Here is an 18,696-nt window from a genome sequence, read left to right on the forward strand (position 1 = left end):
AGAAATTAAAATGAAAAAAAAGTGGATGGGAGGAGAGAGAGAGCGATTGGAAGGGTTGAAATGCACGCTGCAAACAGCTGCTTTGCTACAGATTAACAGTGATGTGGTTACCCTTCCGCTATCCCTAGCTGATTCACTCAGTCATTTGCGCCAATCAGTTAATACCCCGCTCTAGGCCATAGGATTCTGATCCGTCTTTGTTTGCGGTCATTCTTGCTCACAAAATAAGCTGTTAACTGAACGGATGATTATCCGTTCATCGGGAAGTTTCTTCTATCAAGAACTGTGGTGCTGTTTATAGCTGTTATGTTTCCTTCTTTTTAATTCCAATGTTGTGGGACTTAGTCCGCTTCTGCTACAGAAAGAAATCAATACTCATTCATTTATTGCTTTCCCACGGTTATCCTTAACCGCGCCCTTGCTGATTTCGACGTTTCTTTTTGCCATTTTTCTATGAGCTTTTGCATGTCTGTACATGTATTGGATCTACCATCTGCGCATTTATATCTTATTTGATTTTTAACTCTCTAGCAACGATTCCAGTAGTTAGAAGGATTAGGATTTGGCATGTTCACTAATCGGTTAGTTTTTGCAACAGATGCACGTTGGTTCATTCAAGTTCATCTTTTCACAATTTTCTGTTTTCTTTGACATTGACATGGAGAGGACGTATAAAATGCAGTGTAGTATGGAAATTAAAGCTGAATTATGATGGAAACAATTAAACGCGTTTACTGATTGGAATCAGGAAATGTTCTTCAGGTTTCAGATCTTTCATTGGGTTTGCTGCTGCTGCTGTTGCTACTGCTACTGCAGTATCCATTTCCTTACCAGCTTGAGTTCTTTCGTACGACTCCGGTGCTAATTCGTACGGCTCTTCCATCTTGTCTGTAATAACTTGATGATCGCCCTTTCTTAAAACAATATTTCTCTTTCCCTTAGCGACAAGAAACAAGTTATTTTTACTATGAAATATAAATTATTGTTTACCTGGTTTAGTGACCAAACGAAAACGTACATATAACCATTTGCTGTGGAATATCTCAGCGCTGTAGATGATGACATTCGTCACAGAAAATATCTAAGTTATGTTATTAGTTAAAGTATATTCACCTCCCTATAAATAAGGGCAAAAACTATTTGTGATAAGATGAGGATAATAATTAATGATTGTGCAACTTTGTTGAGGGAATTGAGTGGCTTCTAGGATGGGAAGAGCAATACCGGTGGTAACTTTGCTACCAGCAAAATCTTCCATGAGAGAATAGTTTAATTTGAGAATCCAAACATGTATGTTAAAGAAAATAAGAAAAAATCGGTCATATTTTCGATTCCTGGAGTATGCATCCAGGTTCATTCATGTGAGCCAGTGAGCGAGTGTGGGTAAAATTCGTTCCGAAAATTCTCCATACTTGGGACATCCGTGTCCTCACGAATGAATTTAAACTTAGTGTGAGTTTGGCGATTTTGTCCTATCCGTTGCAGATCAACAGAATAAAAATTTTTCAAGAAAAAAAGAAAAAGAAAAACAAAATAACAAAAAAAGACAGACGGATATCATCTGGGTCAATGAAAACTGTGTCTCTTTTACCTTCAGTGAACTATAGGACCTAGCAATTTCTGTTGAGCAATCAGAATAGAGCACTGAACAGCGAAAGAAGCAATCACTAGCCCTGATAAAAGATAGTATTGCATAATACTATTTTGACACCGATAACTTAGAGAAGTTACAATACTTCGGAAAAGACATGAGTGAATACCGAGTGTCACAAGAAAGATAACTTGACCTAACAATAGACTGGGAATGATCAAAGAACGAATGTGAATGGAAGTGCCAGAATAATGCTCTGAGTAAGAAGGGTAGTAGAATCGACAACAGATACGCACTATTAGAAAACAATGTGAGGTTTTTGGAAGAAAGAAACTCAAGAGTTACCGGTTGATGTGGGTAAAAAAAAAGTCAATTAGAATAACAAAACGAAGTTTACATGTCAGAGAGTTAAGCGCTGATCTGATCAAGAAACACGGGCAACTGAAACCACAAAACTACAGTAAGAAATAAAATTCTAGAAGAAATTAAATACATACAGAAGCGATTCAGTGAGACTACCAAATCTGAAAATGATGTCTCAAAGAATACTAAAACATATTACTGAGAAAAAGCCAGCTAATACGTTATATTCTCCTAATTTAATCATTACAAAAGAAACTGGGTGCAGAATTATGAGACCAAATATTAAGAAGACTCAAACTAGTTCTTCCTAATCAGAGTCTTTGAAGGATTTGAGGGATAGAATGTTGAAAAATATTAGAATTAAATAGAAACAAACTTTCAAAAAGGACCTAAAAAATTTGACAATACTATCGGAATAAACATATGCTGCACACGAAAAGAGTATAGTGAAGAAAGAGGGAACTGAAAATAAGACTAGAGGTAAAATCAAACATCTATCCTATACGGATGATATGCAATAAAACTGATCGAAAACAGAAGGCCGTCGCTGCATTTCTTAGCAGTTATATGTCCACTGAATTTGCAATAAAGAAGTGTGCAACACTGTTAAAAAAAGGGTATAATAGTTTAGTACGACAGGATTGAAGTACTAGAAGAGAACATTATTAAAGCAATGTGTAAAGGATTATGCAATAAATACCTTCAGATTCATGGTGATGAAAAACAATCTTGAATAATCAGAAAAATAGAGAAATCGAGCCTAAATGAAGATGCAATGGACATAAGAGCACAATAAATACAAGGATGGAAAAAAAGGACATGAAATAACCGAGTAACAGATTAAAAAATTGACACACTAATGGTAAAATTGAAGAGGCCCACGCTAGTTATAACTAAAGCTGAAAAATGAGAGTGAAAGACTAACAATTACGCACAGAATATATCAAAGCAAAAGCTGAAAAAATATATGTCAGTACTGCCTTGACAAAATCATTTGATCATTTTATCAGTGGCATCACAGAATCATTCAAAATAACTGTAAATATTGACAAGACCGGATTGGGGTATGGCAAAGAAGTATAAACTAAAAAAGTAATGGGTTGTGAGGACGCAAAGTTTGCTTGGGGAATTGAGAATGCAGACTAATACTGCCGTACAAAATGGCATAGATTAATTAAAGAAAAGTGGCGAAAAAATAGTTGAAATTAGAAACTGTAGGGTAAAGAACGTAATTATCGAAATGATGGTATGAGTGCTTGATGCAATATCGAAGAAATTGAGGAAACACCTAATGACGAGGTGAAGGGATAAGGATAAAATATTTTTATCCAGAAGACATTCTTTTCTAGAACTCGCAAGCATATGAGAAAGAACATTACCGACTCTTAGATCTTAGGTTAGGATTTGAGTAGTAAAAATAATGCTTTTACCATAGCCATGTAGAACTGCTTTGGAATTTTAGCCTTAAATTCTGTGTATCTCCAGGCATACTCCCAGGTATAAAGCAAATATACTGTTGAAGTACTTGCAGTGCACCACAGTAGGATATGAATGGCGCATCGAACGAAATCTGTTTCCTGCATCAGCAAAACATTTTAATTTGCATTTTCGATTATCATAGAATTACAAATAATTTGATTTTGGTATCAAAATTTCATAAAGAGGGAAGATAGATACTTTGGATGGAGGGAGAATGCGGCGACTGACTGATATTATTGTATAAATTAGATGCATGAGGTCAAGTGAAACGACAGCGATTGGAAAAGTTATTCCAGATATCGCTTGGCATGGTGATTTATTGCCTGAATTCCGCCATACAAAGCAACTTGGATCCATCGTGTCAATCTGAAATGCGTTGGTTTAGGTTTGAAAATGTTTCTTCCTGCTTCCCATTTAAAAATCAAACATTATTGCAGTCTCCTATTTTTACCGGAAATAATACTTTACCAGTGCTACCTTTTGCACACAATAATCATCCAAAAAAAAAAAACAATAGACTAGCCAGAAAATAAATAAGCAAAAGCTGGTTTTTCAAAAGTATTCTCAATCTTTTTTTGAAGTTGAAAAAAGGAATTACCAACTTACTGTGAGGCAACTACGGCTTTCAAAAATTTCGCTGAAGGCAGTCATTTCATCATAATCAGTAGCAGCACTGTTGTTTCTGCTATTATTCGATGCTTCTGTCGTTTCTAGTAAAATAATCAAGTCTTTTTTGGAAACTATTCACAGTAATGTTCCTATAGAAAGACTCAGATAACGAAAGTATATTAAAAATTTCACTATTTTATGGATGAACAATGAAATCGACGAAAATCTCTTCACCTTCAATGATTGCCCAATAATGGCATCAATAATGGTTACAAAAAAAAAGCCTGTGTTGTACTTACTGTGGCGAGATAAAGGTTCGCAAAGTTCACCCTAATAGATGTGAAGTAATGCTGTTTCAGATGTAGATAAGAACCAGTGAACTTACCGTTTTCCGAATATTTGTTTGAGACCACTACTTTATTACGATGTCGACGATTAAAATTCCTTTCATTGGGTGATAATGCGTTTTTAAGGAATAATTTCTGAATAAACTGCATACATGAGCTGTCCGAAAGAGATAGCACCTAAATTACTTGTTAGACGTAGCAGTGTACTTCACTTTTATATCAAACCAAGTTTCTTTCATTAAACCAATTTCTGAGAATAACAAATTTTCAGATCTTCCAAATGCAACCAAAACTTGCAAAATTTTCCACACTTTGGCCAGCTAACCGCTTCAACATAGGTTCTCAATTTCTGCTACAGCATGACTGTAAAGAAATTATCTTTCCAATTCCTCAAGATAAGCTATTTGATAAATTTATCGAAACAAAAACTATATCGATGAGAAAAAACACAGATAATCTATACTAAAATGGAAATTGAGAATGGATTAAAACTCTTACTTCTACGTTTGGAAAATGTTGCAAGTTTTGATAGTGTTTGGAAAGCATGAAAAAACTGTCCCGAATAAGTGACTGTGAATAATGCAGCCGAAATGGGAATAATAAAGATCGGTTAGGGATAATGGAACAGCTAACAGTAATTAGAGACGGTTTACCTCTAAAACATTTGGCTGTAAATGCTTTTGCAACTCTGTTCGTAGTGAATTCAAAAATGTTCAATAAAATCTTGCAATTTCATGAATTCAAAAATGTTCAATAAAATCTTGCAATTTCACACCTTGATTAAAACAGTTTTTTCCCTCACACTTTCTTGACATATGCTTTAAGACAGGAAGATGTGTTTATTAGACATTTAACAGAGCCGTATCTAATACCACTATTACCTGTGCTTTGTTCTTCTATTTATATCTATCTCAATCCCATTCATCGCAGTGATAAACTTAACTTTTCCGAACGTTCTTTTAAAGTGAATGCAATATCTCCCAGATTTGCAAATTACTTTACTTGAAGTGTGCAAATACATTTGTACAATGAGGAAAAGTATGCAATACCCGATCAAGAGAAGTTTTACCGCACAGATGAAATGTTCCAAGAAGAAGGGCAATAATTACAAAACAATTGATCATCTGCATCGCTTTCACTACAAAGAATAAGCGCATGCTGGATTTTTCTAAAATTTAACAAACCTTGACTAATTTACACGGAAGAGATTGGATTTTTAATGTAATACTTTTGCAGAATTATAAATTCACGGAAATTAGACAAGAAACCTTTAAAATGGGAACTGACTGTTCGCAAAGCTCATTAAGTGAAATAACCGTCATCCCTTGATTTCAAATTTAAAATACCGCTGCATCGTTGAAGACGAAGGTAACAGTAATTTGCATTTAGCATGCTGATTTATTCATGAAATGTTAGTTTTTCTGGTCCCATTCATTTGGTTTAATTCAGATCTCTTCGACCGTTCTAAACCAATAAATGACTAGAATGAGAATGCATGAAACCCAACAAATATTACTGTGCCTACGAACGCCTCTTCAAGTCTAAATGACATGCCCACGATTGAAGTCAGAAAGAAATAAATTACGAGCCCAAGATTAGTTCACTAACTTGTGTCGCAGTCAACGCTATGTTCATGAGTTATATACTGCTGACTTCAGCTGTTTTAATTGACAGAGTCGATTGAAATCAAATACTATTTAAGGCCTTAACATTCCGAGTTGTTTTGAACTTGACATTCAACAGTTCCCTTGCTGGCTTTCACCTCAATTGTATTGCAATTTAGCATATCACCTCGTTCCAGAAACCTTTATCCCTGTAGTATTTCCCTAACATATATACTATTCAGCCAAACGTCAATAACTGCATCTAGTTTCGCAACGTTATTTTTTGTACAGACTTATTTAATGAATTTTTTGGCCTACTAATATCGGATCACGAACCTAGCGAACTACAAATTTATTTACTGTCATGACGAAAGACTGCTTCTTGAAGATCCATATAGAGAAATAACTGCACTAGCAAGCTGCATTTGCAATGGTTGCACGAATAACGTAGTATTACTTCCAATCACTGCTGCGAATGTCCCTTCAGATTAAATGGCCGTGAATGTAACCAGGTAAATTACTTTATGTCAGTTATGAAATGTTAGTCCGCAATCGTAGAACAATGAATGTAGAAAACAATGCACTCCTTATGCCAAATAAAAAAGTAAAAGTAACTTAGTGCAACTTTCCAAGAGATTCAAAGGCAACATAAACGGTTACTACTTGGCACCACATCCCAACAACGAAACTCCATGTGACGCGTGCCAGAATGGCATCTGCAGTGATAGTACAGCATGAGCCAGAGAATATCTGCTGCTAAAGCATGAAATACGCAGCTCAACTGATGTCCTCTGCAAATGTATATAGAGCATTTAAAACAAAAATGTCACATTGCAAAACGAATGTTCAGGAAGTATGGATTAAAAAAAATAGTAATAAACATTTTATATGTATAACAGCAACGTATAAAACAGAACGGTTGCAAATGCAAAGCCTGGAAGCAAACTGGAACACTTAAAGCACTAAATTTGTAAATTTGTCTTCCAGATAACAAAAGAAGCGTAGCGACAGAGGAACTGTTCTCTGATCCAAAAATTATCTATTTCTGATTATACTGATATATGGAAATGAAAATTCGTGAAATGTTTTGCCTTTTGAAAGGGAAAAAACTTCGGAAAATATGAAAAAAGATTTGAATTTGAAAGCATCATATAGAAAAGTGAAAAAAAAGGTGTATTCACTACAGTGATGACATGACTGAACCCTCATATCATGAAATAAGCACTGTGGTGAACACCAAATAATACCCGCACGATGAAATGTTGGAAGAATCAAAATGGATTTTTGTGTCGGTTACATTATAGTAAACCGTTATGCATAACAATAAATTCAAAGTAAAACAATAAACTACATTTCCAATATTTCAATTCGCATTTTTAAGGCAAAATCAACTTTCCGATGCCTTGTCATCTCAGTTATTCCAAAACATAATACAGAGTAGGTGATTCACGTAATTGTTCTACTGATTAGACAATTCCTCTTTAAATGCATAAGATAAATATATAAGAAGCACAAGAGAAACGCTTTAGAGATACAGTCCCATAAGTAAATTTTGAACATAACCATATGATGTACTACACAAGGCTCTTTGAGGTAGATGAATTTTGGTGGACGAAACACTTCCAATTTTTTCCTAAGGCTGTCAAGTTATCATTAACTCAAAATTTCCATCCCACCCTCAATTCTTAACAAATTCAATCAGCAAGCATCTAGCATCTCGTTCAGCAACTTAATAGAGCTTACAATGAAACATTGAGTACCAAAAATCTAGAATTTTCTCGAAGCAACACTTTTGTTGTATATGTGTTACACCCTATCTTCCCGTTGTCTTCCTCGACAAACACGATGTCCAAAACTTCCTATAGTCCCACTGGTACCATTATTATAGTGTTCACCTATACACTCCATTGTATTCAACATGTCTTGGAATTTCTGTGGTAATTTCTGATTGACTGCAAACTGATTCATATCCAGTTCTTCACGTAAAGACTCCTTGTACTGTTCCAGATACCTGACAAGAAAATTTCTAATCAAAAAGTGAAGAATAAATCAAATTCAAAATTTTAGAAGGTTCCTCAAAAAGCAAATTGCTAAAAGTTCATTTTCAAAAACAGACAAAATTCCGCTTGGGAAAGATTAAATTTAATTAAACAAAAATGTAATTGGGCAAAAATCTAGACAAAACCATATGAAAAACTTACTTGTAAAGCTCATTTAGCGCACTAAAAATATGAAACCGGTCACGTGAATGAGAACGCGACTCTTCAGCAAGCAGTGCATTCATGTCCTGGTCAGTTATTGGAGGCAACTGCCTTATTTCTGCATAGTATCTGTAAGAAAGTTGCTTAGTCAAAGAAGTTTGACAATAATTAGGAGCACCAAAAAAGAATTTACCTATCAACCCAGTCACGATATTGATATATATCTTTTGCAAATAATAATTTGCTGCTAGGCGAATCTTTCGTTAACTGATGTTCCTGCGTCGAACATGCATCCATAAGAGTTTGGGCCACAACTGATAAACAACCTTCGAGCTGAAAAAGGTATTCATAAATGTCATCCGTGCTTGCAACGAATTTCGAACATAATCTAACCTAATCGTAATGTCTATTCCCACTTCTTGTGTTAGCGAAAAATTGAACCCACGATTCAACTGAAAGCAGATCACATAAAACGTAACTTCAGATGATGGATAAATTTTCATCTATACCTTTGTGGGTTTCTGAATATCAAATACGAAGTGCGGATTCTTTATCAAATTGACCCAAAATCTCAAGGGCAGGGAATTACTTTTCCAGGCATGAACAACTTCATTCTCTTCAATACCGTGCTCTCTAGCCTGAAAGCAGATTGCAAATGAAAGGATCAAAGTAAGCAATCAATCTGCTATGGAATCGAGAAAAATGTCATTCACCTGATCATCCATGAAATCAAACATATATTTCACGCAAGGAATAGCTGAATTCGGAACAGCAGTAGAAAATATAACTTTCAACAAGTTTTGGATAAATTTTTGAAGTGTACCCTTCATTGTGAGCAATCTGGAATATTCCGAAAGTTTGCTGAGCATAAACAGGAGCGCATAGAATCAAATAATCTACAACTTCGTATATTTTACCCACCTGTGAACAAATAATTAATGCATATGAAGAATTCAAGCTTAAAACTTGCCTAGTTAGATATATTTCAGTAACCATTTTGTCTTGCTGATCAGATAAGCCATGTTCGGTAGGGCGCACAAGATGGTACAACTTGTAATTAGAATCCATGTCTATAACAATCGTGCAAGTTTGCATTTTTTCATAAATGACAGAACCTATAGTGCGAATAGCTTACCTCGAAATATACGAGACAACTGGACTATATACTAGAAAAAAAAAACGAAATAGTTAGATTATTTAACCAATTTTAAAACAACTTCCACTCCTCAGAAACAAAATGAACACTAACTTGACAGCAAACCTTTGCACTGAGAACCTGAGTTTGTTCCGAACGGTCTTGTGAGTGTAGGACTTTGTTTTGGTAACGAAAATGTCGAGCGTTCACTCAAAATTGAGAGATTATAAAGAGATGCTTGGCGTGGAAGTAACGCCAATGTGGCATTTTCAGGAACCTGAAACGAAAGAGAAGTGGAAAAAACAAGCGAAGAAGAAATAAATCAATTCCTGGTTAGTTTGAGCACACTCTTGACAACTGATGAGGTAATAGGTAATGCACATTCCTTCCTTAATAATGAACTACATCTCAAGCAAACTTTGCTTCAGTTTTCCCTTAGCCTCTAAGCTTGATCACACTTCCTGGTGACCGCAAACTAAGAAGAAATATCAGTAAAGGAGATTTCCATAATTCATCTCTCTACTCGACTCAAGGCTGAGAATCAATGAATTTAAAATTTCTGATGATATCTTCAACAGTTTTAATGAAAAGATTGACTGCTTTAAAAAAACTTCCGCATTTTAATCAAACACTACAAAAACAAAGAGAATGCAGAAACTAACTAAAAGGACATACGTTATAATGAGCAAGAGTATTGATCCTTTTCCAGCCACCAGGTTCAACCTTTGAAGTACTGTCAATATCTTGAAGAATTATTCTAGGACATGCCGAACGTAATTCTAGATCAAGATCATTCACGGAAGGACGATCAGAATACGCCGTTGTGCGATACTTTGCATCCAGACACTTTTCTTTCACCTGAAAAATTCTCCTTTATATGGAACAAGCTGCGCTAGATTTTGAGTACTAAAGAAAAAAAGAAAACCAAGGATTAAGGAAGCAGAAATACTTGAAAATGAGAATAGATCATCAACAACAATGCTGAATTTGCAGATATAGATCCTCGAAGGTAGAAGAATTAAGGTTTCATAATATTTATTTCAATCAAACATACTACTATGATGAGGAGGTGAAAAAGTGAATGATATTTCATTTCTGAGAATTGCAGTTAGAAAAAAGAATTACCAAACAGAATTAAAATCGAAACACAAATTTCACCTTTAGCTTAACCAGTTCACAAAGGAAATCATACCTGTGTTATCGAATCACAGTCAAGTACTCTGACCGGATAATCCATTGCACCTGAAGAATGATGATCCGCAGCAATAAAAACAGTTAATTTCCGAAAATCAAATGATGCCCGCAAAAGTTTTTCTTCCGATAAAGAATAACGCGCCTCGAGAGTCAGTGCATCTTGTGGGCCTTTTTCCATCTGCTGCTTCATCGCCCAGTACAATTCGTAGAGTTTTCTACCAGCACATTCCTGTACAAACAAAAAGTCGGGATTGAAGAAACTTTCATTTCTTAAAATTTGTTCTCAATTTATTCACGATTTTCTCATTCGCCGTTTAAAATAAGAAGCCTGCAAGTTACTGTAATTGAACATAGATCTCCAATGGAAAAGAAAAAAAAAACCTCTTTCACTCAGTGAGCATATAAAAGTATCAAAATACATACCGTAAGGTATCTGTACATTAGAATGGTATACCACGCAGCTAACATACGTTCTGCAACACTTTCCGAACGACGAAAGAGAATCTTAGGTTGTAACCTTTTTTCCATTGTCCGATCAATGAGTTCTTTTAGCAACTGCTTTAAAATTTCGGTGCAATATTCCATTTTTTCCTGCAAAGAGAGTGATAGTGAAAAACTGAATTTCTATCTTCTGTTGTCTAAAATTAAAATTTATGAACGATTACTGCCTTTAATAACTAAAATTACCATCAACACAACCATTAGGAGTGATCCGACAGACACGCGATCTTTGCCTAAAAAATACTTATTATTTTCCATTGCGCGCACAAATGAAAGCAAGAAGTGTTTGTTCATCAGAAGTTTGTTGAATGATCGAAGACCCATTTCGATGGAGTGTGCACGTTGACTGTCGACTTCCAAATCACGCAAGACTGGATGATTATGATAACTGTTCGGAAACAGCACCTAAATAACCTCAGTAAAGCTCTGGGTGAAAATCGATAAGGCATGGGAAAAAAATGTAACGTTTAGTTGCATTTTTTCCAAGCGGTCCAAGAAGGAAAAATCCTTACCCTAGCCGTGTATTCCTTATATGAGAGAAAAGGTATGAAAGGTGTTCCAAGGGGCAAAACAGCAGCCATTGCATTCATCGATGTCTGCAATTCTGCAAATGCTTCTTTACATTCAGTAGCCACCTTCATCTCAATCTGATCGATTTGGTTCTTCAAATGCTTCATTTCACGCATATGAGAAGTGTTTTTGCGTCTGAAATCGTGAATTAACAACAACAAGCGGATGTAACCTTGATCCAGTACTTTTGCTCTTGTCTCTCACGAATTTAATTACAAGCAAGAAAAACTTACCTATAAAAAATTAAAAGCAAGAAGAAGGCGCCAATAATGCAAACAGTTGGTACCAGTATAGCCCCCATCACATGTGGTGATAGTCCGGCTCCTTTCATGCTGTACGATAGACGGCCCACTCGATAACTAAAACGCATAATAAAAGGCACTTTTCACATGAATTGATTACGACGACCATAAAGAAAACAGATTATGAAATGCTCGTACCTCACGCCACCTATTTTCACCAGAACATCCGGATCCGTATCGTAAGAAAATTTTTGTGCTTTGGGTCTTTCAGGCGGTGGCTGGCATGTGAGGGCACGATTTGCTAAAGCAGTCAAGTTGCACGGTTCACCGCCTACTGTTACCAGTATATCTCGCTCCCTTGCAGCTGCATCCAGATATTTGCCATTTATTGTCAGGTAATCACCCGATCGATAAAATCTCACATCACTAAATTTTTCGATCACAGGATCCGGGAAAACAGCCAGATGACGCATCCGAAAACCACTTAACTGCGAAATATCCCTAGAGAACATCGAATAATACTGTAGAAATTTGAAGCAAACCACAGTCTTTACAAACAAATAATATACACAGCATAAAATACTTCATTTTTTGCTTATCTGTCAAATAAATCAATTCTGGAAATAATATTAGAAAACAATAAACCGTATTTCCAAACAACTTATGAGAAAAATTGAAAACATTAATTGACGCTTAGACAGCAACTAAAAATAAGTCTAAGGTGAAGTACCATTCATATGTTTCCACTGATGTATCGAGAACAATTTCTCCCAGTCAACTAAAATGCTAAGAACGGACAGAATAGCTTGCTGCCCCACTTGCTGCACTTCGCAAAGAACAGTTAGTGCAGAGCTGTCGAAGTAATGTCTACTGTTTTGAGTAAAAACATTCGTTTACTGAAATGAAATAAATGAAATGGTAATAAGCTTACTCTGTATGAACTCCATCAAGTTCGAAGCCATAATTTAATAGCAGTGGTTCATCAGCTGTTGGATGCTTCCGTCTGAATATATTGACTTATTTTACACAGAGGAAGGGATATAACTGCTCGCATACAGACAAGGAAACTAAATTTTACGTTTCATTTGCTAACATAAAAAACGTTGCAACAACAATTTCACTCAATCATTACTATTATTACTAAATCAGATTATTTGTTAAGAAATGATGAGCACGTAAAATAAAGCAACTTTACGAATGATACTTTATGGACCTGTTATGAGGAATTTCTAGGCTTGGTGTTTTGCAAAAAATCAAGTCATCGCGTACAACATTGCATTGTGGTCCTTTTATTATTCTCTTTTCATCTTTTACAACCATATGGGGTCGCTGCAGCAATCTGAACCCAGTTCCCATCACATCAACTATTATTCCTCCTGATTCAATGCTCCTTTCAGGTATGACTTGTGCGAAAGTAGGGTTTTCCCTGAAATTTTTTCATTAGTGAAGAAATGATCGCTTTATTTCAGTACAACAAGCTCTAAGATTATTCCGTTTGCTCTATTATTTATCAGTATTACATCTTGCCAAACTTCGCACAAACTTATAGGAGGAAATTAAGAACATAAAGGAAGAGTACTTACTCATATTTGAACCGAATATTATCATACTCCCGGGAAAAACTATCAAAACTGATTTTCAGATACCCATCAGTAAGTAATTCTGAAGGACCCGTCCTGCACACAACTTTATCATTTGTACGATTTAATACTATGCATCGAATACCATTCAATAAAATATTCACGGATGTACCAGCGTCAAGATTTTCACCCCATATAGTTACATTAGTTCCACCAAATCGAGGCCCTACAACGATTCCATTAATATATAATGAAGATCTAAATGAATCTTTACTCACTTACTTGCTCTTTATTAGATCGGAAACAAGTATTAATGTACACAACTAGCCTGTAACTAATCCTAAACTACACATTAAACATAGACCTCCCTAGATATTTTACAAGCACATACTGAAAAACAATTCAAAATCGGTCTGCATTTCTTCACAAATCTTCACAAATGCGACGGTTTCATCTTTCATAGAGAACATAGCCAAGAAATAATGCAAATATATTATATGATAAAGGTAACGCTAACAACAAGATACTGTAGACTACTGTTGCTTCATATGATATAAACAGATAGTACTGCACCTTTTGTGGGTTCCATATTCCTTATAACAGGATCGACGTAGGTGAAACTATCATTCGAGATTGCAGTATACCTGTGCTCCTCGCGCAATTTTACAACAACAGGATAACGAGCTGGTATCGGCGTTGGACTTTGCCGGGTCCGACAAACAATTCGTGACGCAGTAACATAAGAAAGTTCATCAACATCACAGCGCACGTTTGCTGCCGTCACTGCTTCCTCCACAGTTTTGTAGCTATGACCGAGATTTACACCATCAATAATCAGCTATAATGTTTTGAACAGGAACAATTTTTTATCCGTCGCTTATCAACATATATTTAATCGATTTAATTCGCTCAGTATAATGAACAGAACTTGGGTTTGAATAAATTTCAGAGAAGTCACTCACTGTGGTGCCACCAGCGAGGGGTCCCTTTTTAGGATTGAAATTAGTGATTACAGGATATGGGCAAAGTTGAGACCTGCAAAGAACATTATTTGGTACAATACATGGCGAAACACATTATTTCATATAATAAAGATTTCATAGTGCTCTGCGCATTGCTAAATAATATACCTGTCTAGCCAGTAATCCATTTTTGATGTAACTGGGCAATTTTCTTCTCTTGTACATTGTTTTTCAGCCGGACACCAGCCACAATCGTATTTCGCACCACTAAGCACCAGACATAATCCACAGTTCGACGCAAGTGATTCACATTTGTATATCACAATTCTTATACCTTGATTGTTATCCAGAGCGAAACCTCCATGGCGTCCCTCTGAGGACCAGATCACCGAAAAATTTGCAACAGCGGTACCATTTCCGGATCCCGGCCCATAAAAATCAAATTTCATGTCATCACAACTGAAAAACAATGAAGACATAACACCGAAAACTATATAATACGGGAGCAAATTTTCTTTTTCATAACAAGAAAACTATGTCGATACCAAAATTCGCCGAAAGCTAAAAGATTTGGAACCTTGAAAGGAAATATGAGACAAATTCAATAAGTAAACAAATTAACTAACATGATGGTACTGTCTTTTTTTTTCGCTAATCTTTCGTGCATACTGTGTTCTATTTTGAACTGACATTTGAAGTCTGTCATAAATTTTCTTGCATTTTCCACTACTACCGATATTTGGCGATTTTTACCGGACGCCACAAAAAAATCTCTTTCAGCCGCAACAATACGAGGACAATGTGATGGTCCTTTTCGACTCGATGGTCCAGTTCTCTAAAATAGTTGCTTACAAAAATGTAAATATTGAAGAGATGAAAATCAACAAGTAGATAACCAATGAACCACCTAGTGCCGGAAGATTTAAACTGTATTTATTATGAGTACTCAAACTCTTGAATTTGAATGGAACCTCGACTCCATTGACGAGCTGTTGAGAACGACAACGGTTTTCGGTAGTAGAGCCAGCAACGCATTGATTTGATTCTATACACCAGTCACAAGGAAATGGACTACTAACACAAGCACTGCACAATTTAAAACGAGAACAGTCATAAAAAGTAAAATTCGTGTGTGCCAGCGGTGGTCCTTCAATACTGCTAGAAACCGCAAGCCGGGCAACAAGACTGTGTGCATCTAATGGAATTTCCGGCAAACCATTTGGAGTTGGACATCTGAAACAGTCCCCTTATGAAAACATATGACAGCAACATACCTTTAAGTAGGAATATTTGCCATAATATTATCCCTAACCTGATGCGGTTGTCCAAACCACCATTAGGTTGTGCAAGTGTTGATAGTGATCCCAAAGTGCCAAAATCGAAAACACATGTTAACTGTCCTCCCAAATTCGGCAGATTTTCAAGCTCGATGTTCAAATATGATGCAGTGGTTCTTTGTACTTTGTCAGGCTCCACCCTACTTATGCTAAAATAAGCTTCCAAAATAACACCAATGTTTTCTCTCAAACAGAATAAATATTTTTTCCTTTCAGCCAATTAACAAGATAAGCGAAAATTCTGTGTAATGCTTCGTCTTGTGTTTAAAATTGAAAAGCATACGCAGGACATCGTCCATTTCGATAAGTAAGCCAATCATGCGCTGTCGATGGTATGGATTTCGTGCATTCACTTTCTGGAACACATGCGTTATTCAAAACACACCAGCCACAATACGGATCCCTCTGTGCCAGACAGCTGCGGCAGTCACTAGCTCCTCCACACTGACGAACTTTGACTTTGACTACCTAAAATCTCGTAATCACGTAAAACATCCAAAAGCTTATTGCACTAAATAATATACGAAAAGTAATCAAAAAATATATAGCATGTTAAGTAAAAAAAATCAAGAAAAAGCTCAAATTTTAAACACAATCAGCCTCAACAAACCTTCTTTGGTGTAAGCGCATAGATATAATCGCCAGTAGCATCCAGCTCCAGATCTTGAAGTATTGGTTTACCATCGCCGATTTCTAACGAGCGATATACGAAAGCAGAACTGCGATTCTCTATCACAACCTAAAAAATCAATTAAATTAAAACAAAACCATCGAGTGAAAGAAACCCAATCCTACCTACTCAATCTACTGTAATAAACGAATGAGAATAACCAAGCAGGGCAGAATAATAAACAAACAATATACTTGCGAAAACTTCTAACAAGCTGAAAATACACTGTGATGTACTGATTGGCAAATCTCTGATTTGAGAGTACGAATTGCTAACAACCAGGTCATGACTCAAAAAGTGAAGATATTTCAACCAGTATGATATACAAACAAGAAGCTATTAAAAGCACACTACACTTAGTTTTCCGGTAGTATCACTGTTAATAAAGTTTACTTTAAAAAGTCGTCCATCATGCGTTCCAATAAATGCAACAGTATATGCACGCGTTGTGTTTGTTGCAACAGAAGTAAATTGCGCATCATGTGTAATTAAAGCAGCAGTTCCCTCAACTGGAATTTCACCCCCGATATGGCTATTCACATCTTTGCCACACAATACTTCTTGTCCCAAATACCTAGTTTTGATGCATCGATCTGTCGACTTGAACCAAGGTAAATTCTGGAAGTGAACGAAATTTACATTCGTTAATTATGATCAAATAGAATATTATGGGGATATTACTTCATTAGCTCATGATCTCGAGAAGAAAAAATGGTTTCTAGTATTAAAACTCCAAACTATTCACCTTATTAGTTTCACCTCTGAAACACAATTCAATATTATTCAAAAAATTTTTTCCACCATCGCCATTGAATATACACAAATCGCACTTTTTGATGAAGGTATCGTTTCCTCCAGACTAGATCCTTTTACAAACACTCCATATAGAACATCATCCTCAACACTATAAAGAATATAATTAAAAAATAAATATCTACTAAGATTTGCTACAACATTAAAAAAGATGAACCAAATTGCAATGTCCTTTTCATTGTTTTTATATTGTAAACAATGTTATTTATTTTTGTACTTGTTTATTTTTAAGAACTCACTGGTAAAATGAAAAATTTTTAAAACATCGAACCTTATACCCAAAGATAATGCCAAATCATATCCTGGTTTCGACAAATATATATCCTGTGCAAGATTATAGAGCTCGTTTTCGTATGCGCACTCAAGTGGAACTTCTGTATAGCTCCAGAAATGAGCATCACTAGTACAGACTCTAACCATTTTGGAAATATAGGGCCAAGATCCTTGTGTTGTATCCCCTTTCGGCTGCCGCGTTACAAAGTAAGCAAATTTACCACTTTGGAATCCACCAACATACTCAATTCTGAAATATAATACACTGATCATAATACGTTAATCTGAGAGTAGTAGAAATCGAAGACAGGAAAACTCACTTATACGGTCCTCGAAACTTCCGTTCCAATTTGATTTCCGTACCTGTGCCGACTCCCTGCGCAGAGACATCAAAAAGACGGTTTTGATCAAGTGACAGGGATGCAACTGCTGGAACGTCATCACGAAATGGTCCGCCATTTTGCACAAAAGTTGAAGCCACATAAAGTACATCACCTAGAAATGTGTTGAAAGAACTATACACATTATTTTTTAAAGCTCGGTCCGGAAACATTATTTCGAAAAACTGCTAACATTTTAGAACTTGCAGTTCCAAAATCTATTATGCTAGGAATAAGTATCTATGTGATAAAATTATTAAGACAATTAATTACTTTGTGTGTTATCTTGGCTAGTGAAAGTTCCAACAAATATCACAGTTGATGAATTTTGATCATTCGCAACAATGTGTTGCTGAGATTCTTTGATTACATCTTTTTGATCAATATTATATAAATTGCGCCATCGACACCGACCCTATAATTTTTCAAGAAGCGAAGTGCAGCAGTAAATTCCATTAATGTGAAATGTAAAGGGTAAGAATGTTTTGATTCTTAACAGCAAAAAACTAAGCTCCCAAATCTAGACTGATTGATTTTACTATTATAATCATTACGTTTAATGGTAAAAAGTAACAGCGGAAGTAAAGGTACAACTGAGGTGACTTGGAAAATATCAAACCTGGAAGAGGCTCGTACATTCGATTAACTTGGAACTTCTTTCATAAACTGCCAAACCCTTTGTATAAGAATTTTCTGTTTTTCTGCGCACATTCGAAGATAAACAAGAAGCTTTATCTAAAAATGTATACATGAACCGCCCTACTTTGTCACGAGCATCTATTCGTCATATATATATATATATATATATATATATATATATATATATATATATATATATATATATA

General features: G+C 35.6%; 3 protein-coding genes across 3 annotated transcripts in view; all 3 read right to left on the reverse strand.

Moving 5' to 3' along the window:
* Positions 1-607: 607 nt before the first annotated feature.
* Positions 608-1,183, reverse strand: LOAG_01781 (hypothetical protein). The gene is made up of 2 exons (XM_003137319.2): positions 991-1,183; positions 608-888 (listed from the first exon to the last, which is right to left on the reverse strand). Exon 2 carries the CDS (start codon positions 881-883, stop codon positions 722-724), a length of 162 nt encoding a protein of 53 aa, XP_003137367.1. The 5' UTR covers positions 884-888; positions 991-1,183; the 3' UTR covers positions 608-721.
* Positions 1,184-1,999: 816 nt separating this feature from the next.
* LOAG_01782 (hypothetical protein) lies at positions 2,000-5,781 on the reverse strand (the record flags this gene model as incomplete). The annotated part of the gene is made up of 7 exons (XM_003137320.1): positions 2,000-2,032; positions 3,385-3,531; positions 3,632-3,799; positions 4,040-4,143; positions 4,428-4,524; positions 5,439-5,557; positions 5,706-5,781. The coding sequence occupies 7 exons, from the start codon at positions 5,779-5,781 to the stop codon at positions 2,000-2,002; spliced, it is 744 nt and encodes a 247-aa protein (XP_003137368.1).
* Positions 5,782-7,799: 2,018 nt separating this feature from the next.
* LOAG_16919 (plexin A) overlaps positions 7,800-18,696 on the reverse strand; it is a gene marked incomplete at its 3' end in the record, with an annotated part of 12,939 nt that continues 2,042 nt past the window's right edge. The window contains exons 4-34 of the mRNA XM_020449573.1: positions 18,471-18,586; positions 18,125-18,266; positions 17,792-17,966; positions 17,470-17,721; positions 17,187-17,289; positions 16,779-17,003; positions 16,326-16,454; positions 15,999-16,183; positions 15,691-15,864; positions 15,350-15,611; positions 15,005-15,213; positions 14,547-14,837; positions 14,379-14,451; positions 13,990-14,254; positions 13,420-13,642; positions 13,050-13,262; positions 12,768-12,839; positions 12,035-12,337; positions 11,828-11,953; positions 11,537-11,729; positions 11,211-11,429; positions 10,947-11,114; positions 10,522-10,752; positions 10,005-10,187; positions 9,444-9,606; positions 9,165-9,264; positions 8,908-9,034; positions 8,704-8,832; positions 8,388-8,527; positions 8,195-8,323; positions 7,800-8,004 (exon numbers count right to left, since the gene is read on the reverse strand). Coding sequence (XP_020306889.1) covers positions 7,800-8,004; positions 8,195-8,323; positions 8,388-8,527; positions 8,704-8,832; positions 8,908-9,034; positions 9,165-9,264; positions 9,444-9,606; positions 10,005-10,187; positions 10,522-10,752; positions 10,947-11,114; positions 11,211-11,429; positions 11,537-11,729; positions 11,828-11,953; positions 12,035-12,337; positions 12,768-12,839; positions 13,050-13,262; positions 13,420-13,642; positions 13,990-14,254; positions 14,379-14,451; positions 14,547-14,837; positions 15,005-15,213; positions 15,350-15,611; positions 15,691-15,864; positions 15,999-16,183; positions 16,326-16,454; positions 16,779-17,003; positions 17,187-17,289; positions 17,470-17,721; positions 17,792-17,966; positions 18,125-18,266; positions 18,471-18,586 — 5,525 coding nt within the window. The remainder of the gene's footprint in view (positions 8,005-8,194; positions 8,324-8,387; positions 8,528-8,703; positions 8,833-8,907; positions 9,035-9,164; positions 9,265-9,443; positions 9,607-10,004; positions 10,188-10,521; positions 10,753-10,946; positions 11,115-11,210; positions 11,430-11,536; positions 11,730-11,827; positions 11,954-12,034; positions 12,338-12,767; positions 12,840-13,049; positions 13,263-13,419; positions 13,643-13,989; positions 14,255-14,378; positions 14,452-14,546; positions 14,838-15,004; positions 15,214-15,349; positions 15,612-15,690; positions 15,865-15,998; positions 16,184-16,325; positions 16,455-16,778; positions 17,004-17,186; positions 17,290-17,469; positions 17,722-17,791; positions 17,967-18,124; positions 18,267-18,470; positions 18,587-18,696) is intronic.

Source organism: Loa loa (genome assembly GCF_000183805.2).
Source record: "Loa loa unplaced genomic scaffold supercont3.28, whole genome shotgun sequence".
Lineage (NCBI taxonomy): Eukaryota > Metazoa > Nematoda > Chromadorea > Rhabditida > Onchocercidae > Loa > Loa loa.